The sequence below is a fragment of the Brachypodium distachyon genome, chromosome 3 (genome assembly GCF_000005505.3).
Source record: "Brachypodium distachyon strain Bd21 chromosome 3, Brachypodium_distachyon_v3.0, whole genome shotgun sequence".
NCBI classification, from domain to species: domain Eukaryota; kingdom Viridiplantae; phylum Streptophyta; class Magnoliopsida; order Poales; family Poaceae; genus Brachypodium; species Brachypodium distachyon.
Window position 1 is genome coordinate 11371241 of NC_016133.3, and position 24902 is coordinate 11396142.

A 24902-nucleotide genomic window follows, 5' to 3' on the forward strand; every position below is an offset into this window, starting at 1 on the left:
CTCACTCGCTCTAGCCTTTCTAACAGGATTTGGATTTGGCATAAATACTGTACATACATTATACACTGGCTGGCTGACTGACTGACTGAAAAGGCTAGCCGCCGTTTAATTTCGTCTCTATGAACAGTATATATTGTATAAATACGGGAGGAGCTGCTGAGGCTCAGGTCAGCATTGCAGAGTTTGCAGTGAGGTGAGTGATCCGTGTACAGTGCCGCACGATCTTTCCCCTGTGGCGTATCTTGGCTCCTTGGTACGTACGAAACGTTCGTTCGTTCGTGTGAAATGAAATGTCCCCAAGAAGGAACAGCAAGAAGCAGCAGCAGCTATAGCGCGCACACACATTCTGCCGTGCCTTGCCTTGCCTTGCTAGTTAAGACAAGGTGGACAATGTGTAGTAGTAGTAGTTCTGTTCCGACATGAGCATGGGGAGCATGTGATCCAGGAAGGGGAGTCAAGCGTACATTCACGAAGGAGACGCACGCCAACCTAAAACAAGAGTAATTCTCTCATTATTTACTCGTACCAAGCAAAGGTTGTCTAGTTGATTAACGAGGACCGACCGTGAACCGTCCTTGATTTGATTTCTTGCCCTTGTCCTCCATTAGTCAAATCGTCCATCATAAGATTCCTTCTTCAAATCTCATCTATCACTATGCTACCCTTCTTCCATGGTCCATCTTAATGATCACACAGCACAAGTACTGCTACCACACTTTATTAGTCCTAGCACAATCTTTTGTTCCACTCATTGTCACGACCGTATATTTATATATATAATAGTACACGGTTCATGCAGTTTAAGGCTATGAATTTTACGAGTTGAGCTCTAGAAAGCAGCAGAAACCGACAGATACTGCACGCAAATACTACTTCAATACTGTGTGGAGACGCAATCATACAGGTTGAACAGAGTGCGTGCCACAGTACCAGCTACTCCGTAGGAAGGAAGAAAAGGAGTGAAACTAGCGAGAACATTCACTATCATGTTTGTCGTCCGCTTTGGGAAATTTATAAACACATACTAGTCCGATTAAAAAAAAAGGTACAGTAATCATTATGTACCCCTCCACTCGTACAGCTCAATCCGTCCGTCCATCTTTGTGCTCAGCCACAGCCACATGTTGAGCTGAAGCTGCTGATAGCGTGCGAGTATCTAGCTTAAGCTAAGCTAATCCAGTTTAAGTACTAGCATCAAGCATAGCTTAGTTTGCAAAGAAAAGGTGCAGTACTACAAGTCCAAGGAACAACGATTGTCGGCCCCAGAAGCATAAATAGGTGGTATAGTTGAATGAAAATTGGAGGAAAATCTGAAGCTCGTTCCATCATCATTCATGTATGAAGCTGCATTCATGTACGTGTTGGAGAGGAGTAACCACGATTGGCATGGCCATGTACAATGTGACTGAATCTGAATGCAAAAATTGGATCTCACCACCTTCTTCAGGACCACATGTACTACTCCATCATGGAATACACATGACTTGATTCATGAGGAACAAGACACCTAATTTCTCCATGCATGGGCTCAGTGCACAAGTTAAGTGGCGGCTGCTGAGATGTTGGGTTCCATACTATACTATACCCATGCAATTGCAAAGCAAATATACTGGCAACACAAGAGTGGACCTTTTCCCTACTGAAATCGATCGCCACAGTATTCATCTATTAGTGGCCGACAGTCCAACAACATGACTCAGTTCATCTTTACTTTCTGCCCGGTATGAGCAACTCCATACATATAGGTTATATGCGCCTACTGGATCGCATACTTAGCTATGCATCCCCACATCGACATGGAACAAGGACAGCAAGGGTAAAAATATACACAACCTGCACTGCGAGCCATGCCATTTCCAAGCCATATATATATATATATATATACCCACAATTCACAACCAATTATAATAACTGGTCACATGTATTACCACAAAAGGGAGCATTTCCCATGACTACAACCGCGGCAGCATCTTTTGGTTTAAATTAAGGTTTATATATAAAATTTACGATCACCACACCAGGAATTGGATATGGCCAACTTCACCATAACAAGGATCCGATTCAAGCACCCACACAGCTCTCCCAGCGACCATAAGTCGAGCTGAAGGTTCCTCCGCCAGTCTTCTGAGCATACTCCACGATTACTTTGCGGGCACAGGCATCCCATGTCCTCGCGATCTCTCGCAATGACATGGGCTCATCTAGACCCCGCAGCAGTATCCCAAACTTGGACCTGGCTTGGCTAGACAGGTCATCAGAGTTTCTGGTAAGCAGCACCCATGTTAGTTCACTCTATACCACACCTAAAGAACCAGGCCATGCGGGGACTAACAAACACAGTAGTTAATGATATACTACGCACCTTTGTTCATCAGGAAACTTGTCCAGGAACACCGGAGAGCATTTAGGGTAGCCAGCAGGAACGAGCAGCCTCAGCGGCATAATTGGACTCTGTGGCAGCATAAAAGAAATGAGCAGACATCACAGGTCGTGTGTTTACTTGCGGACTAAGCTAGCAGCTAGCTGCTCACCATCTGTGCTGATGCAAACATGGACTTCAAGCTGGGACTAACAGCCACAGCAGCATATGTACATTTGATGACTGTCCCCTCTGCTCCTTCAGATGTAGCAGCAAATGACTCAGCATCGTCCTCGCATACATTGAGCTCTGTATCTATGAGCTGTTGGTTTATCGCATGGATCTCCTCCATAAGAGCATGATTTACCTGCACAAAGATGAATCAGACGTGACATTAAAAAAAATGCAAGGTAGACGACAGTTGCAAACAGCACCAATCAAATTAACTCAGTTTCTCTTCTCTCACAAGAATAAAAGAACATCACCCTTCTCTAGTAGTTTCTCAACACATAATCTTTTAAAAACATACCTCAGCCTTTTGCTGCTTGGCCCGTGAGGTTGCAGTTGATTGCAGATCAGGGGTATCCACACTAAATGTTTCCCTGAAGCTATCATTCACACTTCCGGATGACACGTTAAGAGGCATGGCACTTGTGTCACGCTTCATTTTCTTTGATGCACCGCTCCCATCATTTGTCATAAAATTCCTGGCTTGCAACCGGCACTTTGTCATAGCAACTAAATCTTCACCCACAGCAGCTCTAGAGCCATTACCAGGTGCTGATCCAGCAATCCTGTCAATCATGCTGACAACAGATCGTATGTCGCTAACTGCAGCATTAAGAGACTCGCGCTGTGTAGTTCGCAACTGCACATAGTACATTGTTGACCATGAGCCAGGCAAAAATAATAAGTTCAAAGACAATGAAGACCATGGCATATCATCAAGAGAACAAATTTACATGATTAAATTGAACGGTGCAAGTGACTTTTTATACGCACTATCACAGCAGCAGAAGAGACTATCATCATACAACACAATCACGTCAATTCCATTCAGTTGGCAAGAATGAAATGGACTATACACCATTATTATCATTTGAAAACACTAAGTTGATTGCAGTGGAGTAATAAATTTACATGCTACACATGCTTTCAGATCTTCATACAATGAGAATGAAAATGATTAGGCACCAGTTCTATCATTTGAGCAACTAGTTAATTGAAGTGGAGGATTTGCCAGAAAATGGCATGATAATATCGAACTCCTATAAAAAAATTGTCATTCTTTAGCCTCGTCTTTTCTTATGCCAGTATGCTTCAGAACAATTGACTACAATTAAAAACAGTCAAGTTGTACAGTGCATCAGAACACCACTAGATTATGCAACGAATCAGAAAAGAACACAAGACAGTAAAATATAAAGTTCGCAAGATACTGACTGCTTTAAGTAGGCGATCTACAGGCCTTTCTGCACTTGATTTGGTTGGAACTTGAGCTGGCATGTTACCCTGACTTCCATCGGCACTTGTAAATTCTGCTAGCAAGGGCGATGCTGATATCCCTGGCGTGTTAACAGCAATTGACTGTGACTGTGGCGCTAAGGATGTTTGCTGATGTCCAGCCTGCCCATGCCCAGTATTAGTAAGCGATGATATATTGGAGAGTGGTTTATCCGAATCCACTGGTATAGGAGATGGGGCGACAGATGGGGATGGAGATGGAACAAATGGTGAGTTAGCTGAATGCAATGGTGTCCCAGTCTTAACTTGAGATGACAACGGGTTGTGCTGATCAACCAGAGGAGAATGGTGAGAAATTTGTGGGGATGACGCTTGGACGTTTTGTGGTGACGAAATTGGGAAAGCACCACTCTGTTTCAACTGCTGATGATAGCTGCGTTGCCCCAAGTGCTGTTGATACATTCCAGGTTTCATTGCAGTTCCTTGTCTAGGCTTTAACTCATTTACATCATTTCCAGCATGAAGCTGTGGAACCTGCATCTGGGATTGCTGCTGTTTCTGTAATTGTTGCGGTATCGGGAGCTGCTGCTGAAGCATTTGCTTTTGCTGGTACTGTTGAAACAAATGACGCTTCATTTGCTGATTCTGCATCATTTGATGGTCCTGCTGCTGCTTTAGCTGCTGTAATGAACTTGAATTTGCTTGCATGGAATTAGCACTAGGCTGCATCGTACTCATTGAGTTGTGAGATAACATGCTATTGCTCGCTTGCAGTTGTGCATTCATTGCACCCTGCATGGGCCCAGTGCTTCCCTGTTGTAATGTGCCACCCATCGAACCATGCTGCAAAGAATTAAAATTGCTTCCTTGAGCATTCTCCAAAACAGAGCCAGCCTGTGGTACACTTGCACCATTTTGCTGTGTTGGAACACTAAAGTTTGTAGCCGGAGGCGCAGGTACATGCTGGATACCAGCTGCACCAGACGACTGTAATCCGGTGCTCATACTTGACAAACTTGCCTGAGGATTGGTATGACTATCATGCTGCTGCAAACTTTGGGAAGGCTGTTGCTGCTGTGAAATGTTGGAACTAGGGGCTTGTCCTGCAGGTTGCTGGAACTGTTGCTGTCCTTGTGGCTGCAAAGGCTTCCTTCTTTGTGAAGTCAAGATACTGAGAATTTGTTTCTCATACTGAGGAACTTTCTCGCGGAAAGCAGGTTGGATGTTACTCTTACTAATCTGCAGGAATTGCAGTATACGCTCCAACAATGTTTTAAAGCCCTTCATCTTTTCATAGTGGTCAGATGACTTTTGAGCTGGTATCATGGTGTCAACATGATGCAGCTTCGCAGAGATCTTACTGAACATTTCACTGAGTTCTGCAAAGTGCAGGTCCTTCAAGCTCTTAATCTGTGGACAAGAAAGACCACATACACATAAATTTGTTGCAGAAGATGCACATAGATGAAAACAAAACATTCAATAGACCATGATTAAGCAACCCAAATATGGTACCAGCAAGATATTTCAAGTAGCTATTAGAGGCATAGGAATCTAAAACAAATAAGGAACTATATCGCTCACTAAAGAAACCATGGTTTTGATTAAAGTTAACTTGCACGAAAAGGATGACTGCTATCAGCCCGAGGCTTTACTAAATTGAGGATACGGACATACTGCATGGATGTCTGCTCCATAGTTCACACTCACACAGAATTCCATATATATCTTAGAAGAAGACTGCTGAATGTAGTGCATCCACACACCAGACTACTGTGTTATATCTAATCCAGTTCAAGGAAACCCGTAAGGAGTTTGGGGTGGGTGGACAGACCAAAATAAGAAGAGATGGGCAACAGGAAGTGGAAAAATGACCACTATGGCATGCTGTTTCATATTTTATCAATCTAGATGAGGAGATCATGTTCTGGGAGGTCCTTTTTCTGTTCTTAGAAAATCTCATAGGGATGCCAAAAGAGATGATACTAATATCATGCCTTACCATTTGATATATCTCCTCTTGCCAATCGCCTGTTTGAGCAGTAGAATCCGCAGATGCTGCATCGAAAACAAGGTTGTTCAATTGCATCACCAGTGAACAAAAGTCTTCAAATAACATGCTGCTGGTACAACATAGGATGGAATGAAGGGGCAAGTGGAGAACTTGCACACTCGCTATTAACAAAATACAGCGACAACATTGAACTAGATGTAGGATGGCAACAAAATTGCAGATTGGCATTTTTCAGTAAAAGCGTACACAAACCAGATAACTGTTGGAAAGTCAATACATGGGATCCAAGAAGAGTTAGGGCACAAGGGACTACGCAAAGTGAAAAATCATGACAGGCCAGATCGTAACCTAGCTTAGTCGGCATGTGAAAACTAGGGCCACAACAGATAGATAGGAGAACATAAGAATGCGAGAAAAGATGAAGAGGGTAGAACATACAGTGAATCTACAAAGAAATTATATGAAAAACTTACTGCTAGATGAAACTTCTTGAAGAGCCCTTTGTGCCTGAATAAATTGCTTGTGTTGATCAATGTTGCTTTGTTGCAAGAGCATGCCAGCTGACGATTGAAGTCTTTGCTGCATTGAAGGTTGCTGCTGCATCCCCAATTGTTGCTGCAGCTGGTTAGGATGAGACTGGAACTGCGATATAAGATGCTGCTGTGATTGCTGAAGTTGGCTGTGTTGAGACTGAGGTTGCATCAAACCCATTGACGACTGCTGACCATGCTGCTGCTGCTGTGGTTGCTGAGCCTTTGTTTGTAGCATATGCATCCGCTGAACGTTTGAAACATTAGGCACGGTTCCAAGAAGCTGCTGCTGCTGCTGATTTTGTTGCTGCTGCTGCTGTAGATTTGACATGTTTGCTTGAGAGGCCAATTGCTGTGGCTGATGCAAGGGCATAGACTGCTGGTTCAACATCTGCTGTGTTTGCTGCATGTTCAAAAGATTATTTGACTGAACTGGTAGCCTTTGTTGCTGCTGCATCTCCACAGCACCACTCTGTTGACCAATTAGCTGATTTTGTTGCAAGTTCGGCTGCTGTCCCATCACCTGCTGCTGTTGTTGTTGCAAAGAAATGTTGGGCTGCTGAGTTTGCTGAGCCTGCTGCAGAGAAGGCTGTTGATGCATGGAGGATTGTGTTTGTTGCTGCTGTCTCGTAACAGATTGCTGAGGTTGCTGGAGTAATGACTGAACAGATTGTTGTACGGAATTCAACGGATTCTGTTGAATACCACTCTGATTAGTTGACTGCATGGCCATCATGGGTTGCTGTGAAGACTGCATCTGTGTTGGCTGCAACAAAGATTGCTGCTGCTGAATATGGGGTTGCATAAGTGAATTCTGCTGCAATTTCTGCTTCATCAATATTTGCTGCTGCTGCTGATAAATTAATTGGTTCTGCGATTGTTGTTGCTGTTGCTGCCTTCCTGCCATTTGCCTTTGTGCAACATAAATATCTTGTGAATTGCCTTGTGCCAAGCCATTATTCATTGTGTTCTGTGGCATAACTGACACATTCTGCTGCAATGATGCTTGGTTAGCACCTGGTAAGCTCTGTCCGATACTAGTGAGCGAAGAAGTTTGTACAGATGCAGAAGTATTTGGTTGACGGGACTGTTGCTGCGACATCAAGGGGATTGCTGATGTCTGTGCTTGATTACTGCCTTGTGGAGGGAGTCCAGAAGCTGTTCAGAACAAATATCAGATGCATGTTAAATATCTTTTGTAAACAATAACTTCTTGTGAAACTGTAACATGCACATAAAGCAATCCAACCAGCATCATACTAATTGAATGTATGTCTTATAATGGATCATGAATTTAGCAACTTGAAATTCCTCGTATATGCAAATGTCATGTGTGTGGTTGGGCAAGGGCCCTTAGGCCTGATCGAGGTGCCCCTGGGCCCAAGTGGAACGATAGCGCCTTTGTAGCAGATAGACCACAGCCACAGGGGCAACGAGAAAAGATGAAAGCAGACTTCTGGTTATTTCCAAATCACGATGGACCTCCTAATAGGGGTAACACACCACAGGGGCAAGGGTATTTCCAAATTATAGTGGACCTCCTTATAGGGGTCGTAGAGCCTAAATCCGGTAGAAACAAACTCAAAGGACAGCAATTAATCGATTGGAGAAAACAGAAAGGGAAACTATCAGTATTATCCCTATTTAGCGCCAAATGCCAATGTACTACTCCCTCCGTCCCAAAATAAGTGATGTGGATTTGTGTAAGAATCAACGCAAATCCAAGTCACTTATTTTGGGACGGAGGGAGTAGATTAATCACATGGTCCTGTCCATACTACATTAGTGTGTTACGAATACCCATATACTGCTGCTGACACATGACACACAAGCTGGACGCAAAATTCTTATCCAAAAGCAACAAAACATGTGAGGTTACCCATTAATGCAATAAAAAGGTTATCATCCTTAAACCACAAGGCTGCCACAACTAATGTATGCATAAGTCAAATGAAGATGATAGCATGTAAAAAGTGTAACCCTCAATTTGCAAATGATACCTGCACCAGGGTTGTTTTGATTTTGAATCACTTGAGCATTTCCAGGAGCCTGCTGTGTCTTCGTCTCCATAGAGAGCATTTTCAGAGAAATCTTCCGCAGGTAGTCAGACTGAGTAATGCAGAAGAAAACAATGTTAGGTTTTATACCAAAATACTAATTGTGGCTTGCAACCAAATCTGGTGTGATTAGCGGTTTAGCACGTTCGAATCATACAAAAATGATCATATAGGCAGAAAAGCATTTCATCACAAATCAGCGACACCGACAGAAAAATCTGGATGAAAATAGTTAGCGTGCCTCAACCAAATAAATCCCTTGAAAAATTCACCAACATGGAGTCAAGCTAATCATGGAATATTGAGCTTCTCTAAAACAGTTATATTTCCCTAAAAGACTCCTACTTTCCTCTGTTTGGACTCCCTTCTGGAAGTTGATGACACAGAGCAACTCAAGGTGCGACACTAGTAAATTCAGAATGGTTGAATGAGGGCACACCCATACCTGGCTGGTGGCAGCGGTATAGATCTTCTCTTCGAATCGCACAGCAATTTTTTGAAGCTCGTTGAGTCCCTCAGGCACTGATACTGGCAGATGCTTCTTCAGTGTCTCCATTCTGCACGTGTAATAATACAAAATGTGAATAAATTGGCTTTCAGCGGTTTTCTGCAACAAAATACGCAGCATTTGAGCTATAAGATGGAACGAGTAGGCACAGAGGCAGATCTCCAATTCCACATCATACATTTGATCTTGTGATCGTGTGAGGAATATATCTGCATCTGGGAAGCATACTAGTGTCTCTCGAGTCTCGACTCACTAGATTGGTCAATCGTTTTGATAGGTCTTATGTTTTTTTTTCCAAGTATTGATGGGTCTTATGCTAGAATGGTGTGTGCCGAAAGACTTGCAGTAAACTTGTGTTAAATCGTTGGTACAGAACTGTAATCAGATTAGACAATTCGGCTGGATTCAAGGATAAGTTAATCAGTGAATCCTCCTCGAGTGTAAATCTTGACCTAAGAATGGGCGTGAAAAACTGGAGCTTTGTGCGTGTGGATCGACGACGAATCTGCCGCTGGCCCCTTAAGATTATGTCTAATCGCGCTCGCAACAGATGGATCGACGACGAAATTAAACCTAGAATACGCACGAAATCCCTTCTGTCGTCTTCGTGGGGGGAAAGAGGGAGAGCAAAGCAAACCAGATAAGATCAGATCAATTAGGGATCCTACATCTTATTGACGATCCTGCTGCGTGCCTCCGGCTGGAGCTGGGCGCGCCAGTCGCCTCCGGCGGGGGGCGGCGCGTTGGGGTCAACCCCGGCCGCGGCGGCCGCCGGGTCGGACCCCTGGGTGGGACGCCAGTTGGCGTCCATGGTCCGGATCGGCGACGAGGAATCCGGCCTCGGTCTCCGCCCTAGGAGGGTCTCCGCTTTGTGTATAGGGTATTAGGAAGAGACGGCGGCGGCTTCCGACGAGGAGAAGAGACGAAGAAGGAGAAGAAGAAGAGGAGAGACTCGTGCCCGACTGCTTTGGTTTGGTCCTCCTCCTCGGTCTTCTCCTCCTCCTTAAATATTACCTCCTGCCATCTCCGGTTGAGTTTAACCTATCCATTGTAACCATACATAAATTGTAGCGCGATTCAAATTTTGTCAATACGAAAAAATGTATTTGGGTGTAAACTTGGACGGTTCGTATTTCAATTTTTCAACCATTTGACATGTTTTGTGGTAAAAACTAACATGATCTCCTCCAAGTCATCCTCCTTCTCATCTTTGGGTAATACCGCTAGTTTCCTTTTTTTCCTCGCCCGGGTTAAACATATCTACTCGGAAGTGACAGACAAGCATTTGTCAAATAGCTCTAGGCATGGTAGGTCACTGTATACTTTTTTGAGTTTGATTTATGAATATAAACAAAAATACTGAAATCGATACAACGGTTACTTGGTCTGAATGCCTATGGATGTAGCATCGAATTAAGATAGATTGTATTAGTGAGCATATGGATACGAAATAAGGTGCAACGCCAGCGGCACCGTAAGATACGCATTAAATACATGTCTACGTATAAATGTTTCGGTGGAATGTTTATCGACGAATGTATCTGAAACGGTTGTCATCATTTAATGTGTTTGGGGTAGTAAAGTACTGAATTCACACTAGTTATTGTCAAAAAATTATACATAGATCAAGACACAATACTTGTATCTCAATGCTCCATGACTGTACTCGGGCGTTTGTAGGTCTTTTTGAGGAAACTCGTTGTTTTTAGGGTTTTTTTAGAATACTCGTTGGTTTTAGGTTTTTCTTTAGCGAACACACGGCCTTTATTAATCAAACGATAAAGGGATACAAGCATCGGTCCATGGCATCATAAGCCAAGTAAACCGGTCGTGCTGGAGGGACAAGGAGCTCTTAACAAGGCTATGAGCATCCAAATTTGAAACTCTACTTTCATGAATAAAAACGACATCTAAGAAATCTCTACTTCTAACAGCAACTTCCCGAAGAATAGAGCTATAGCTACACCGAGTTCCATGGAGCAATCCGTTAATAACCACTTGGGCATCAGATGACACACAAATTCTCTGAATATCCAGGTCCTTCGCAAGTGCCATGGCTTCACACAGGACAAGAGCCTCAAGCATCGGTGGATCGGTGATAGAATTGATCACCCTGGCCGAAGATCCCTGGTAATGTCCTTTCTCATCTCGGCACACAGCAGCCGCAGCCCCCTTATTTTTGGTCTTTGCCACTCCTCCATCCACATTGATTTTGAACATACCCGCCGGTGGCGGGATCCAGCATGGGGGTGCTCTCGCTGAAGGTATACAAGGGTGACCAAGGGCCTTGTTTTGAGTTACCTGAAGCTCAGCCAGAAGTTTTAACACGAAGCCATGGGTAGTCATGGGGCTCTGAAAAATAGCTTCATGTATGGCCTTCCGTCTCGCCGACCAGATAGCCCAAAGAGTGAGAAGAATCTGTGTGAACTCCGCATGGGATGTCGTCTCAATGAGATGGAATAGCCACTCGCGAGCATCAGGACAAACGGACGTACACAGGTGCTCAGTAAGTTGCTCATCAGCCAAAGCCCACACGCATTTTGCCATTGGACAATCAACCAGCGAATGGCGCCAAGAATCACCCGGAGAGCGGCAAATGGCGCAGACGGCAGTATCCGACATATGACGATGTTGAAGCACATCTCCTGACGGCAGAGAATTCTGTGCAAGTCTCCAGGCAAACACCTGAACTTTTGACGGAACTTTCACTTTCCACAATTGCGTCCATGCCTTCTCAGATTTCATCGAGCTAGATGCAGGCCGGCCCTCAATCCAATCCTCCCTGACTTTCCTAGTAGATACCAACAGTCGATAGCAAGACCTGACGGTGAACACTCCGGTCTTCTCGAAGTGCCAAGCCCAATAATCACCATGGTCAATAGTACTCAACGGAATAGTCAGGATCGCCTCCACATCCATCGGTGTGAAGTGACGGTGCAGTTTCTGCATGTCCCATGCACCCATAGATGGAATCATAAGTTCCGACACTTTGGTTGGAGGATCATTGCTCAGAGCAACATAGGGGAGCCGACGTTCGTCCCTGGGAATCCAGCTATCGTGCCAAACCGACGTAGATTTGCCGTTGCCGATCCTTCTAATGATCCCCAGCTTCAAAGCATCTCGTCCTTCAAGAATAGAACGCCAAATCTGAGATGGTCTCAGGCCCAAATCAGAAGACATCAATGAGCCCTGGGGGAAGTAGAAAGCATGAAGGATACGAGCACTCAAAGTACTCGGGTTGATCAGGACACACCAAGCTTGCCGCGCAAGTAAAGAGAGATTGAACAGCTCAATATCTCGGAACCCCAACTCGCCCATGTATTTAGGCATTGTCATGGTGTCCCACGGGACCCAGTGGGTCTTCCGCTTGCCTCTCTTGCTTCCCCACCAAAATCCCCGGATCATAGAGTTAATCTTCAGACAGAGCCCTCGGGGCAGTTTAAAACAAGCCATTGAATATGTGGGCACTGCTTGGGCAACAGATTTGATTAGCACCTCCTTACCCCCAGCTGATAACACCTGCTCCATCCAACCTTGTACTTCCCCCCCCCCCCACATGATCTTTGAGATATTTAAACGCATCGTTCTTCGAATTCCCAACGTCTATTGGCATGCCCAAATATTTTGCACTCAATGATTCATTAGGAACCTGAAGCATCTCTATAGTTTCACGTGTGTGAAAGGGCATTTCTCTCCTAGTTAATTTTGGTGGTGATGACAACGTGTGTTGTGGACTAATCGTGCGTTAAGTATTTCAGATTTGATATCAAATGGCGCAAAATAATTCGATGTCCTCAAGTTGGAAAACGAAGAGTAGTGAAGTTTTAGCGGCTTTTTCGGTTATTGAGTCGTAGGAACTCCGTACTATTAAGAGGGAGTCCACATGGGAAGGTAATGGATGAATCGCTTTTCACGTACACAAACAAACATCTTGCACCCACATAAAGCCTACCCAAAAAGTGAGAGAGAACCAACTCTAGAGCCTAACTGGTGTGCATTTGCCTGCCCAGGTCCGGAAGTTCCGGTGGGGTTCTGGTACCCCGGAACTTATGCCCAACCTGCGAACCAGGTCCGCAACGCTACTGGAATCCATTGTGGATTTCCGGAAGTCGAGCCGGAACAGGGCCAGAACTTTCGGTCACCCGGAACTTCCGGTGACCAGCGAAAGTTCCGCCCCTAAAACTCGCAGTGCATAACGGTTAGATTTTGGGGAGTCCAAATATATACCCCTTCGTCCCCAACGGGTTTCTTGCCCGAGCAAGAAGCAAAGAACAGCCCCCTCTCTCCCAAGAACTCCCTAAGTTTTATTCTACTAGATCTCCCTCCATAAAGCTTCCCTCTTGTTGATTCTTTGAGGATTGGAGAAGAAGACCTAGATCTAGGGTTTCACCAAGTCACAAAATTGATTCCCCTTGTTTCTCTTGTGGATTTCATTTCTCTTGGGCATTTGGGAGCCCTAGACGGAAGTAGTTGCCTTGAGCTCTTCCCTTGGGGATTGTGGAGCTTGATGATTGGATTGAGTTGTGGAGCTAGCCCCGGTAAAGTTTGTAAAGGTTCGGTCTTCGCCTTCAAGGAAGCCATTAGTGGAGCTCACTCAACTTTGTGGTGCCGTAAGAGGAGAATAAAGTGAGCCTTTGTGGCGTCTCTAGCTTTGTGGTAGAGCACTCCTCCAAATGGAGACGTACACCTACCCCAATCGGTGGAACTCCGGTGAAATCTTCGTCTCTCGTGTGGTATCCATTCTTACCCTTTACATTCTTGTTATCTAGTTGCTTCGGCTATTGCACTTCATCCTAGGGTTGCATTACCTTTAGAAATTTTAGTAAACCCTAGGTTTAAGTGTTTGTATCTTTCTAGAAAAGAAAAAGAAAAAGATTAAAATTTGGTAGTCGCCTATTCACCCCCCTCTAGCCGACCATACCGATCTTTCAGTGTGGCAGCAGGGCACCCCTTACTAAAATGAATTGAACTCTTCTGCCGATTAATTCTCTGCCCCGAAGCGTTACAATAATCATCCAAAACTGTGGTAATCTCTGTTGCCCCTTCCGTACTAGCTTTTATAAATAGCAAGCTGTCATCTGAGAATAAGAGATGATTGACCAGGGGTAGGCCTGGATGAAAAGATCGAAGTTCAGCAATCTTATTGAACGCTCGCTAACTCGGTTCGTTAACTAAAGAACCAAACAGGACTTCTTTTTCAGATTGTTAAGCTTAACGATCTTAAAGAGCGAGCTCGCTAGCGCTCGTTAAGTACGTTAGCGATCTCGTCTCATACATCACTTTGTGAGTGGTTACTGGAACTTATTTTGATGTCGGTATTGTGTTGTTATTTCTCTTTTGTTGTGTTATTTCCAATCTTTATAGCGTTGTACAACTTTTGATATATTTTGTTTGCTGCGAAAAATTATCCCAAGCAAATAGGTAATGCCAAAAGAATTAGATCAACATGCCATCTATTTTTCTTAACGAGTTTTTAACGAGCTTAACGAGCGCTCGCGAACTCTTAACGAACCGAACCGAACAATGGTCTCAGATCGTTAAAGATAACGATCTTAACGATCCGAGCTCTTAACGAACCGAGCATGCTCATTAGCCAGCCCTAACCGGGGGGCTGTGGGCGCCACGACGATGCCCGACAAATTTTCCGAAATCCCCCTGCTCCTTAACAGGCAAGACAGACCTTCAGCTGCTAATAAAAACAAGTACGGCAAGATGGGATCGCCCTAACGAATCCCTCGAGATGGGTGGAACATCCCCGTGCGTTCCCCATTAAATAGTACCGAAAAGGAAATGGAAGTCATGACCCGCATGATCGAAGAGATCCATCGGTCAGTAAACCCCAATTTGGCCATGATTGCTTGTAAATAATTCCACTCCACTCGATCGTAGGCTTTCATCATATCAAGCTTTAGTGCACAAAACTGAGAGCCCCTCGCTCTCTTTTTCTTCATAAAATGCAAGCACTCATAAGCGGCGATGATATTATCTGTAATTTAACGTCCCGGTGCAAAGGCCGACTGCTCCTCTGCGATTATTTCTGGCAAAATTTCCTTCAACCAGTTTTCTTGTACCTTGGAAACAATCTTCAAAATGACATTACATAAGCTAATCGGACGAAATTGAGAAAGAGAGGTTGCACCTGGAACTTTAGGGATAAGGACAATAAGTGTCTGATTCACATCATGGAGATCAGCCGTACCATCGAGAAAATCCAGAATAGCCTCCGTCACTTCTTCCCCACATAGATCCCAATGCCGCTCGAAAAAATGCGCAGGGAAACCATCCGGTCCCAGCGCCTTAGTGGGAAACATTTGGAAGAGAGCTAACTTGACTTCATCCGCCTTGAAGGGGCGATCGAGACGGTCATTCATAGCCGTTGCCACTCTTGTAGGCACACAAGCAAGCACTTCTTCCATCTGAGAGACCCCCTCCGAAGTATAAAGATTTTGATAGAACTCTTCGGTGTGATGAGCGATGATCTGAAAATCCTCTGAGATTGAGCCGTTTGGCAGACAAAGGCGCTCAATCCTATTCTTCTTTCTCCTGCCGCTGGCCTTCTGGTGAAAAAAACGAGTATTGCTATCACCTTCCACCAACCACTGGATTCTAAATCGTTGACGCCACATAATCTCCTCACGATGGTTCCACTCAGTTAATTTGTCCACAATATCAAGTTCCCCTTGAGACGGCCCGACCCGATCCGGGAGAGCACGGAGCCTCTCAAGTTCCAGCAACAACTCCCTGGTTTTCTTACGTACGCTGCCAAAAACCTCATCGTTCCATGCACAGAGTGCATCACCAACAAATTTTAGTTTACCATGAAGAGCACCCAGAGAACGGCATGGGCCGGTTTCCTTCCATTTGTCGGCGATGAACGTATTAAAATTCTCATGAGATTCCCACATCTTCTCATACCGAAAGCACCTTTCCCTCCTCTCCCGACTCCCTTGAGGAGGTTCTGCCATCTTCAGTAGGATCGGACAGTGGTCTGATCTGGCAGCCGTGAGATGAAAAACAGAGGCAACCGGAAACAATGCCCACCATGTCGTGGAACCAAGGGCTCGGTCCAAGCGGACGCGAGTATAAGAACCATCTCTCACCCGTTTCTCAAAGGTCCGGGTATTCCCATTGAATCCGATGTCACACAAGCCACAAACATCCACAGCATCGCGGAACCCCCTCATCTGCTCGAAGCTACGCTCACCAACACCAAAGTGCTCGCCTTGCTGCAAAACTTCATTAAAATCGCCGATACACACCCATGGAAGCTCAGACTCACTACGCAGGAAGCGGAGCAAGTCCCAAGTTTTTTGCCTCTCCTGGACGTTGGCTTCCCCATACATGCATGTGAGCCTCCACGGCGCTCCGTCACCCGATTGAGCCTGCATATCAATATGATACCGCGAATAATGAATCAAGTTCATTACCAAATTATTGTTCCAGTACATTGCCAGGCCACCACTTCTACCATTACTTCCGACAGCAAAACTATTTGTAAAACCAAGAGTAAAAGCAAGATTCCTCGCCCTCGAGCCCGCTACTTGAGTTTCTTGTAAGCAAAGCACCGAGGGGGCAAACCGGCGCACCAACATGCGCAATTCTCGAACTGTCGCGTCGTTGCCAATCCCGCGACAGTTCCAACTCATGATACTCATTGAGCCCGGCGGTCCTCCGGTGCGGAGGCCGCCGATCCTGTTTTCTCAACTTGAGCCACTATGGGAGCCACAACAGGCTTGACACGCTTATTATCCTTTTGCTTGACATATTGCGGAGGTAGAGGGGGCACTTGGTTGGAAATATCCTCAAAACTCTCCCCTGACTTCCCATTGCCCTTGTCAGCATCTCCTTCACTAGATTCCACATGTACACCATCCATGTCCAACTTCTTGGAGACCGACGGATTTTCCATCACCCCATCAGCCTTTGTTGTAGTGGTCTTCGCCGGACTCGTAGCTGTGTCCTTAAGGTCATCATCTGCACCTAGCTCAGCCTCCTGCGATGAACGCTTATGTGACACATTTTCCCTGCCACGGCCACCACCTCGCCCACCACGGCGCCAGGTGAAAGGAGCACGCGAGGCAAAGGAGAATGACGTCGGAGCAGCTCGACGCATGGCTAGAAGCCACTTGCCATATTGAAGCTTCTCCTCCTCATGGATACCATCCCCACACTCCTCTCGGTTGTGTCCATATGAGCCACAAACATCACAGAAAAAAGCCAGCTTCTCATATTTAACATCCAGCATCAAACGTTCAGTCGGTGTTCTGAGAGGAACCACCCGAATCGGGGGCTCACGAACATCAATGCTTGCACGAACCCGCATATAGTCACCCTCATAATACATTGGCGGGTTCATCTCCACGCTAAGGACTTTGCGAATCCTCCTAGCAAGCTGATCCACCACTGATTGCCTTCGATAGAGCTCTGGGATCGCGTGAATATGAGCCCAGACCGCCACGCGGTGCAGCGGGATCGACGCCTTGTCAGATTTTCCATCATAATCAGACATGACCACCCAAAAACCCCTGAATAGCCATGGACCTTGAAGCATTACTTTCTTCCAATCGCCTAGACAGAAGAACTTCACGATGAACAGATTGTCACCCGCTTCACGGATCTCCGCCTCCTACGCCAAGCTCCAAATCGTGCGCATCTTTTCCTTGAAAGCTCCAACGCTGAAGGGTTTAGAGGTGTGGACCCTGGCGAGCGCGAGCCATCGAGAATCCCTAGCCATCTTTTCCATCTCAACCTCCTCGATCACCACATCATCGAGCTCTCCTTCACGGAGAACAAGTTTTTCGAGAGCATGCTCCAAACCTCCGCTTCCTTTCCCCGCCGCCTCAGATGTAGAAGAGCTCGCCATTATCGCCGCCAAAAAATCGAAAGAAGAACCAGATCGGATCGAAACCCTAGCGCTGCAACCACGGAACCAAGGCCGGGTAGATAGACCGGCTATCCCCTTATTCAGCCCGAGAACCAGCGGAAGCAGGAGCCAACAAGGAATCGGATCGGTAAATTAAAAGGGACTCATCGCCGGAGTTCAAGACGCCGACGGAGTAGGGAAACCCTAGTAGCCTAGGGTAATGCTTGATGTCTGGGAGTTGCTGGATCAGGCACATCGAGAGAGACAGCGTCGTGGTGCCTGGGCTGTGCCGTGTGGGCCTGTAGAATGTTGGGCCGGGGAGTGGGGGTGCTATGTTGGGCTTGGACAGAGAGGATATTCTGTACAGCCTATCCACTCGTTGTTTTTAGGTGGACACTTCCCAAGGAGCAGCAGAGAGAAGACGGGCCAACTCTTTTTTTTGAGAGGGAGAAAACGGGCCAACCTTTTAAGTCAGAAGACGGGCCAACTTTCGCGTAGCCATTTACAAACAGAGAAATGGCCCATGTCCTAAAATGAACCGGACGCACAGTAATAAGCCCGAAACCCCTCTACCACGTGGCAAATGTGGTTAGCAATTAAAAATGCAATAAAAAAAGCCCGAAACCCCTCCTTGCCAGTCGCTATCCTGAGCGCCGCCGCCGCCCGCCGCAGCGTCCTCCACCCAGCGCCGGCGTCTGCTGGCACCTTGGTGGGGAGCAGCTGTCGATGAGGAGTTGCTCTTCTTCTTCATCTCTCCGTGGGATTTCCAGAGCGGCGTGGAGGTGCGCGGGGGCCGGGTCTCCGAGTCTGACCGGCGGCCACCACTACCACAGCCAGCGGTACCTTCCCCTCAGGCCAGGTCCTCCCGCGCCGCCCATTGCACTTGGCCTTGTTCAGCGCTTCTTCTTTTCCTCATCCTCATCCTCATCCTCATCCAAGCGCCCCGCCAAGAGATCCGCGGCAAAGAAGGCCGCCCTGATGGACGCTGCCGGTGGCGACCCGTTCTATGTCGTCCGGAAGGGGGACGTTATCGGCATCTACAAGAACCTCGCCGACTGCCAAGCTCAAGTCAGCAATTCGGTAAAGATTTTCTCGTTTTCTTCTTACTCTCAAATTGGTACTCTTAAGCATTCAATCTCTCATCATGAATGTAGCATCCTAATCAGATATATCTACACCTGTTAACTGTAAATGGTCCTCCTGGAACGAGGAAAAACGGAATACATCGCACTTTTGACATAAAAATCACACGGTTGTGTTCATGCATTTCTAGGATGCTAAAATTATTGTCATGGCAGAGGCTCCATCTCATAGGATTGCTAAATCCCCTCTACCACTTTATTTCATTGCTTCAAATTTCATCTGTCTGTAACTGTGAAGGCGATAGCATAATAAGAAATATGCATTCTCATTGCTGTGTCTGTTGACATTACTTATGTGAAACAAATCTCGGTAGGTTTGCGATCCTCCTGTCACTGTGTACAAAGGCTACTCTCTGCGTAAAGAAACCGAGGAGCATCTCGCTGCACGGGGGTTAAAGCATGCTATGTATTCCATCAATTCAGCAGATGCAAGAGATGAATTGTTTGATGATCTGGTGCCCTGCCCTTTCCAGGTAAATAATTGTTATGTAGTTGTAATTTCCAGCTGTTTTACCTGACATACTGTCCGTTACGTGCCAATTTTGTATGGTATTACCAATTCCTTTCCGCTTCCATATAGAAGCTATCTGTATGCTCTGTGATCTAGTGTATTTTGTACCTGCTTTGTAATGGTCAATATTACTGATGTTACCACTTCCTTAATTAGACTTGCAATTTTTGTACTTGTTGGGCCCAATTGCTATTTTTATTCATCGCACTGTATGCTTGACCTTGACCCAACCCCATGGTACTAGTCGTAATAGAAAGCCTTACATGGCCATTACTAAAATATACTCTACGTCTGATTTTGATATATGTCGTGCCTCGATTTCAATTGACAACTGCCCATAATTCTCAGGGTCTTAGTTTTCTCACACACAGTTCCAAGTCTGATACCTTGACTGCTGAGCTCATCTTCATGTTATATCCTCAAAGTGGTTGCATTACTACTTGATTTTGCCCTTTTCTCTATTAGATTGTTCACTGTTCCACTTTTTGTTTCAGCAACCTGATGGGACTGCATCCTCTACTTTGAAAAGGCCACAGGAGATGGTGAGTAGCGATATCTTTTCCCCAAGCTAAGCATGAATGTCTTCTTTGTTGAAAACTGTTTTGTACAGTACTTAATGTGTTTGCTACAGATATCTCATTTATTCACACCAATAATTATTTGCTGAAGGAAACCGGACCATCAAAGAAGCATCCCAAAGTTGCTGAACAAGAACCATTACCTGATAATCATGTGAGTATTATGCAAAGTGTTAACTGCTAGCTGTACATGCTACTCTTATCTACTTTTATTTTACAGTTATGATTCTGATACTAGCATGCATATTTGTGACTTATCCTCTCTATGAGGAAATGTTGACTTGTTCTCACCAGTGGAGCTGGTCTTTACAGCTGTCTTGCATTCTTGAATTTGATGGTGCTTGTAAAGGAAACCCTGGGAAGTCAGGTGCTGGTGTAGTAGTAAGGCGGCCAGATGGATCTGTCGTATGTATACCAACTGGTACTGTGTGTGTTGTTTATCTTCAGTTACTACGGTTAGCTGCTAATGACTGTTTCTACTCTTTCAACTGAAGATTGCTCACTTACGTGAGGGTTTGGGTATTGCAACGAATAACGCTGCTGAATACCGCGCATTGCTCCTGGGGCTGAGATATGCTGCCAAGAAGGGATTCAAGTATATTCGTGCTCAGGGCGATTCTAAGCTTGTCTGTTACCAGGTCTGTGGTTCTGCCTTTACTACTTTACAGTCTTCATGTTGTACCATGGAACCGCCAATAGATGACTGCTTGCTGTGCAGTTCTGACTCTTCACAGTCTAGTACATTATTTGTGGATAAATTGAATTTCAAATGTTTTTTCTTGTTCTTTTTGTGCTTGTTTTTGCCTATGAATTTGATTTGATCATCCATGGTCCCCGACTCCCCGGTTTATTGTCTGATGGGAATTTTTGTATGACTACACATCGTATATTGCAACATGTATTAATACGAGTACCTGTTAAGGTGCCCACAGTTGATATTATTTTATTAGGATCAGGAATAATTGGATTAAGGCCTTTGTTGCCAGTGGAATACAAAATCTGGTGAAACTAATAGAACTCTTTGAAGAGTTTCTCTAGCAGCCCTATCAAAGTCGAGCACTTCATCAACTTAAGTAACACACTTAACATTCTGGAGCAGGTCCAAGATCTCTGGCGTGTTAAGAATGATAATATGGCTGACTTGTGCAAGAAAGTTAAAGAGCTGAAGGGACAGTTTCTTTCATTTCAACTCAACCATGTTTTGAGGGTAAGTATCACATCTTTTCATCACCTTTCGACCATGTTTAAATTTACCTTGCATCACCCAGCTTTGGGATCTGTAGTATGAATGCCTTAAACCATACTACATTCTTCCGCTCTTAGTGCTAATGCCTACAGGCGCCAGTTATGGTTTGTCATGCAAGTGGTTCTATTGAACCATCACCTGCCTGAATCTCTTGAAATCGGAACTGGTTTTAGTTTGGTTGTTTTACATTAGCATGAGAAGGAGCAACAAGAAGACTATTTGCTAATATCTGTATTGTCTGGACTCTCAATGCCAAGTGCTTCTTGACATATTTACTGCTGTATAGTTTTCTCTTGTGTATAATATATGCGAACATTTAGATTGAGATCGATCTCCCTGCATGCTCAGACATTTCTACTTTGTACTATTTAATTTTCTGTCCAGAGTGAAGGACTTGCATATTCCTGCAGTGTCTGTTTGTATATCAATCAGTCCTTTGAATACCTTAACAGTAATAACTTTATATTGATTCGTAAGCATGGAGAGTGTCAGTCTTGACTTGCTGCTAGGCGTGGTACGATTTAAATTGCATTTTGAATTGATCTGGCAGTCCCTCCAAAACAGCTAGTACCAAGTATTTTCTCTAGAAAAACGTGTGATTCCAATCGCTGATAATTTACTTGTTTGCAGGAATTTAACGCGGACGCGGATGCCCAAGCTAACTTTGCTGTTGAACTTCCTGGTATGGAACCATTTTTCTGTGAATCTAGCATGCGAACCGTTATTACCGTTGTAACACACCTGGGTGATGTGTTTTACAGTTGGTGAAATTCAAGAGCAGTCAAACTTCCCCTGCTAGCTAGTTGAAAGTAGTCCATGTTTTATTTGGTGCGACGGAAGCTTACTATGTACTCCATTTGACAGAAAGATGCGAGAGCGAGAGCGTTGTTTATAGACGATGAGACGGCCAGCGTGTGATTTGCAGTGGACGTGCATGGTGGTGGGCCTGGAATCGGGATTAAAGCGCGAGAAGCTGAGGGAACTGTTGAGTTGATTGTGCGGATGAGTAGCCTGGCAGTCACTTGGTGATGATACTCTTTTGCTTATGTTGAATGGTAACTCCAGTAGAAGATAGTACTACTCCATTGTGTTTAGCTGGAAATTAATTAAGGGGAAATATGACGTATGATTTATGTGCTTAATACTGCCTTAATTTAGGCCGATGATTCTGTTGTGAGCTGCGGAAACAGTTTGATGCAAGTAGTTTCTCGAAAAGAGAATACTGGAGTAGCACTATTTGGCAGTTGACAGCAGTTAAAGTAGGTGAAGGAAGAGTGAGCCTGGCTTGTTTACGTACTGGCAATATTATTGTTTTCTCTCTTTCTCGCTCTGAAGAAGCATTGAGGGAGATATTATGAGGTCTATCTATGGCAGCGGAGTTTCCTAGAGAAATCCTGTACTGGTAGCTACTAGGTTCCTTTTGCACATGTGTGTGCTGCAGGGGGTGTGTGTGAGTTGTGACAGTGTGCATGGTGCGCATGCACGGCTACACGTGGGAAGACGATACACCTGCAAACAACACCTGGAGCTGGAGGTGTGTTAATTGCCGATATGCTCCAACGTTGGATGCTCAACTGCATTCTTTATTTATTTATTTATAGCCTGGGAGCAAATTGGAGCACGTGCGTGGGGCGATGTAAGTAGTAAACAAAGAGTCCGTCCGTACGAAGGAGCAACTAAAATAACGGCAGGGCCATTCATCGCCATGCAGTGCTGCAAAGTTCACATCGCAGTACAGTTGATGTGGTTGACGCACGTGGACCTGACTTGCCATTGACACGACGAGTTTGGATATGCACGCCTTTCCTGTGTGCGTGCGTGCGCATGACACACAGCTAGCAGCAAGGAAAGAAAGAAGAAGCATGGAGAAGAAGATAGACTGATAGACAGCAGCAGCAGCTATAACTGATGAGGCGCTTGCGGCCGACGGCTGGATGAGTGTCCTTTGTTGGTCGTCCAAATCCAAAATCGCGCTGATCGAGGCAGCAGGAGTACTAGCACTGCTGTGTTGTTGTTGTTGTGCCGACATGTAGGCGCCACGTGCATGCCATGTGTCACGGCCCCACCCGAGACTCGTGTCGCCCGCCTCCCGCACTTACTTGGCGCTCGCATGGGACGCCTCCCCTACACGTCGCTCTCCTCGGCCCTATAAATCGCCTTAATTTCCGAGCACAAAACACCCATCACTTTCACTACAATTAATCCCATCGGGAAGAAAGAAAGAAGAAGAAATTAAGAAAGATGGCGGAGAGGGCTGCGAGCCGGGGCAGGCAGGGGAACAGCCGGAAGTGCTGCCCGCTTCGGCGTTCGCGCAAGGGTTGCATGAAGGGCAAGGGTGGCCCGGAGAACCAGCGCTGCCCCTTCCGCGGCGTCCGCCAGCGCACCTGGGGCAAGTGGGTCGCCGAGATCCGCGAGCCCAACCGCGGCGCCCGCCTCTGGCTCGGCACCTTCTCCACCGCGCTCGACGCCGCACGCGCCTACGACTCCGCCGCCAAGGCCCTCTACGGAGACTGCGCACGACTCAACCTCGCCGGCGGCACCAACAACCCCGTCCTCGCTCCTCCGGCGACTGCTGCTGCTACCTCGTCCGAGACCCAGTCGTACAGCTCCAACTCCTCCTCCGGCGCCAACTCCGACTACTACTACTACTACAACGAGTACCTCAACGGCAACAACGGCGGAGGCGCCTGGATCAGCTCGGCGGCGCCGCCCGCGGTGGAGGACGAGGACTTCGACACCTACGTCAGGAGGCTGCCCAAGGCCGAGGACTTTGGCCTCCAGGCATTCCTGCAGAACATGCCCTTTGACGTGCTCGCCGAAGCATCCGGGACTGCTGCTGGGGCCGGCATCTGGGAACCCTCCTGCGACATGGCTGCTGCTTAACAACAACGACAACAAGAAGATATAGGCCTTGATCCAGCTAGAGAATCATATCATCAGTGATTAATAATACTATACTAGTAGTACATATATATATATATATGTACATGCTTGTCGTCTCTAGCTTAGCTATATTATAGATCTACCGTCGCGTCCCTTCATCATCGATCCTAGTACCATGTATGTACAGCTAGCTGGTTAATTACTAGTCACTACTGTTAGCTAGCTCTGCAGTCCTTCATTCCTTCATTCGCGCGCTGCTGTATCACATCCCATCATATGTGTTCGTTGCAATCGAAATTTATATACCATCCTCGTTCAAATTTTTTTTTATATATCATCAGTGTCTACATATATATCGATCACCTCTCATGAATGGATGTATACTGGTGCATGTGTCACCAAGTTCGTATGCATTTCGCGCTACACAAAACCAACTAAACGTTCTAACAATACAAAAACAATTCGATAGCCTTCTCGCGCACGTTTTGCACACATAAAACGCACGTGCTCGTCGTATGCTACCACATGAATATCAAAACGGTTTTGCTATTTCCGATGCAGTACATAACCATCAGATCTCATCTCATTAGATTAGATGGCCATGATTGTCATTAGATCTCATCTCATTAGATGGCCATCATTGTCGACTGTTCCAAAGTTGACCCAAGAAGAGTGAGGATTCCCCTGTATCGATGCACATAATCGTACCCAAGAAGAGTGAGGATTCCCCTGTATCGATGCACATAA

The 24902-nt window shown here is 45.7% G+C and overlaps 3 protein-coding genes across 4 annotated transcripts; 2 read left to right on the forward strand and 1 right to left on the reverse strand.

Annotated features, from left to right (window-relative positions):
• Positions 1 to 1848: 1848 nt before the first annotated feature.
• Positions 1849 to 9916, reverse strand: LOC100840942 (mediator of RNA polymerase II transcription subunit 15a). The gene is made up of 10 exons (XM_003573175.4): positions 9601 to 9916; positions 8870 to 8981; positions 8368 to 8476; positions 6311 to 7525; positions 5826 to 5881; positions 3803 to 5233; positions 2889 to 3227; positions 2532 to 2726; positions 2363 to 2451; positions 1849 to 2263 (listed from the first exon to the last, which is right to left on the reverse strand). Exons 1-10 carry the CDS (start codon positions 9741 to 9743, stop codon positions 2062 to 2064), a joined length of 3891 nt encoding a protein of 1296 aa, XP_003573223.1. The 5' UTR covers positions 9744 to 9916; the 3' UTR covers positions 1849 to 2061.
• Positions 9917 to 18378: 8462 nt separating this feature from the next.
• Positions 18379 to 22627, forward strand: LOC100841248. Of its 2 annotated transcripts, none has more exons than XM_003573176.4 (9): positions 18379 to 18875; positions 19252 to 19410; positions 19943 to 19990; positions 20118 to 20180; positions 20339 to 20431; positions 20521 to 20664; positions 21126 to 21233; positions 21903 to 21954; positions 22034 to 22627. In XM_003573176.4, the coding sequence occupies exons 1-9, from the start codon at positions 18522 to 18524 to the stop codon at positions 22069 to 22071; spliced, it is 1059 nt and encodes a 352-aa protein (XP_003573224.1). In that variant the 5' UTR covers positions 18379 to 18521; the 3' UTR covers positions 22072 to 22627. The 2 variants fall into 2 exon arrangements, with proteins under 2 accessions (XP_003573224.1, XP_010234207.1); XM_010235905.3 differs by having other exon boundaries at positions 18381 to 18875; positions 22137 to 22627.
• Positions 22628 to 23485: 858 nt separating this feature from the next.
• LOC100831856 (dehydration-responsive element-binding protein 2C) lies at positions 23486 to 24451 on the forward strand. The gene has a single exon (XM_003571227.3). The coding sequence runs from the start codon at positions 23514 to 23516 to the stop codon at positions 24153 to 24155; it is 642 nt and encodes a 213-aa protein (XP_003571275.1). The 5' UTR covers positions 23486 to 23513; the 3' UTR covers positions 24156 to 24451.
• Positions 24452 to 24902: the final 451 nt, after the last annotated feature.

Bases quoted from the DNA above. Each gene is read 5' to 3' on its own strand.
- LOC100840942 (XM_003573175.4), bottom strand. From the start codon at position 9,743: ATGGACGCCAACTGGCGTCCCACCCAGGGGTCCGACCCGGCGGCCGCC. The intron at 8,982-9,600 runs GTAGGATCCCTA...TTACACGTGCAG, and splicing joins AGCAGGATCGTCAATAAGAT to AATGGAGACACTGAAGAAGC. The intron at 7,526-8,367 runs GTATCATTTGCA...TGTTCTGAACAG, and splicing joins TCAAAACAACCCTGGTGCAG to CTTCTGGACTCCCTCCACAA.
- LOC100831856 (XM_003571227.3), top strand. From the start codon at position 23,514: ATGGCGGAGAGGGCTGCGAGCCGGGGCAGGCAGGGGAACAGCCGGAAG.
- LOC100841248 (XM_003573176.4), top strand. From the start codon at position 18,522: ATGAGGAGTTGCTCTTCTTCTTCATCTCTCCGTGGGATTTCCAGAGCG. The intron at 19,411-19,942 runs GTAAATAATTGT...TTTTTGTTTCAG, and splicing joins TGGTGCCCTGCCCTTTCCAG to CAACCTGATGGGACTGCATC. The intron at 19,991-20,117 runs GTGAGTAGCGAT...TATTTGCTGAAG, and splicing joins TGAAAAGGCCACAGGAGATG to GAAACCGGACCATCAAAGAA.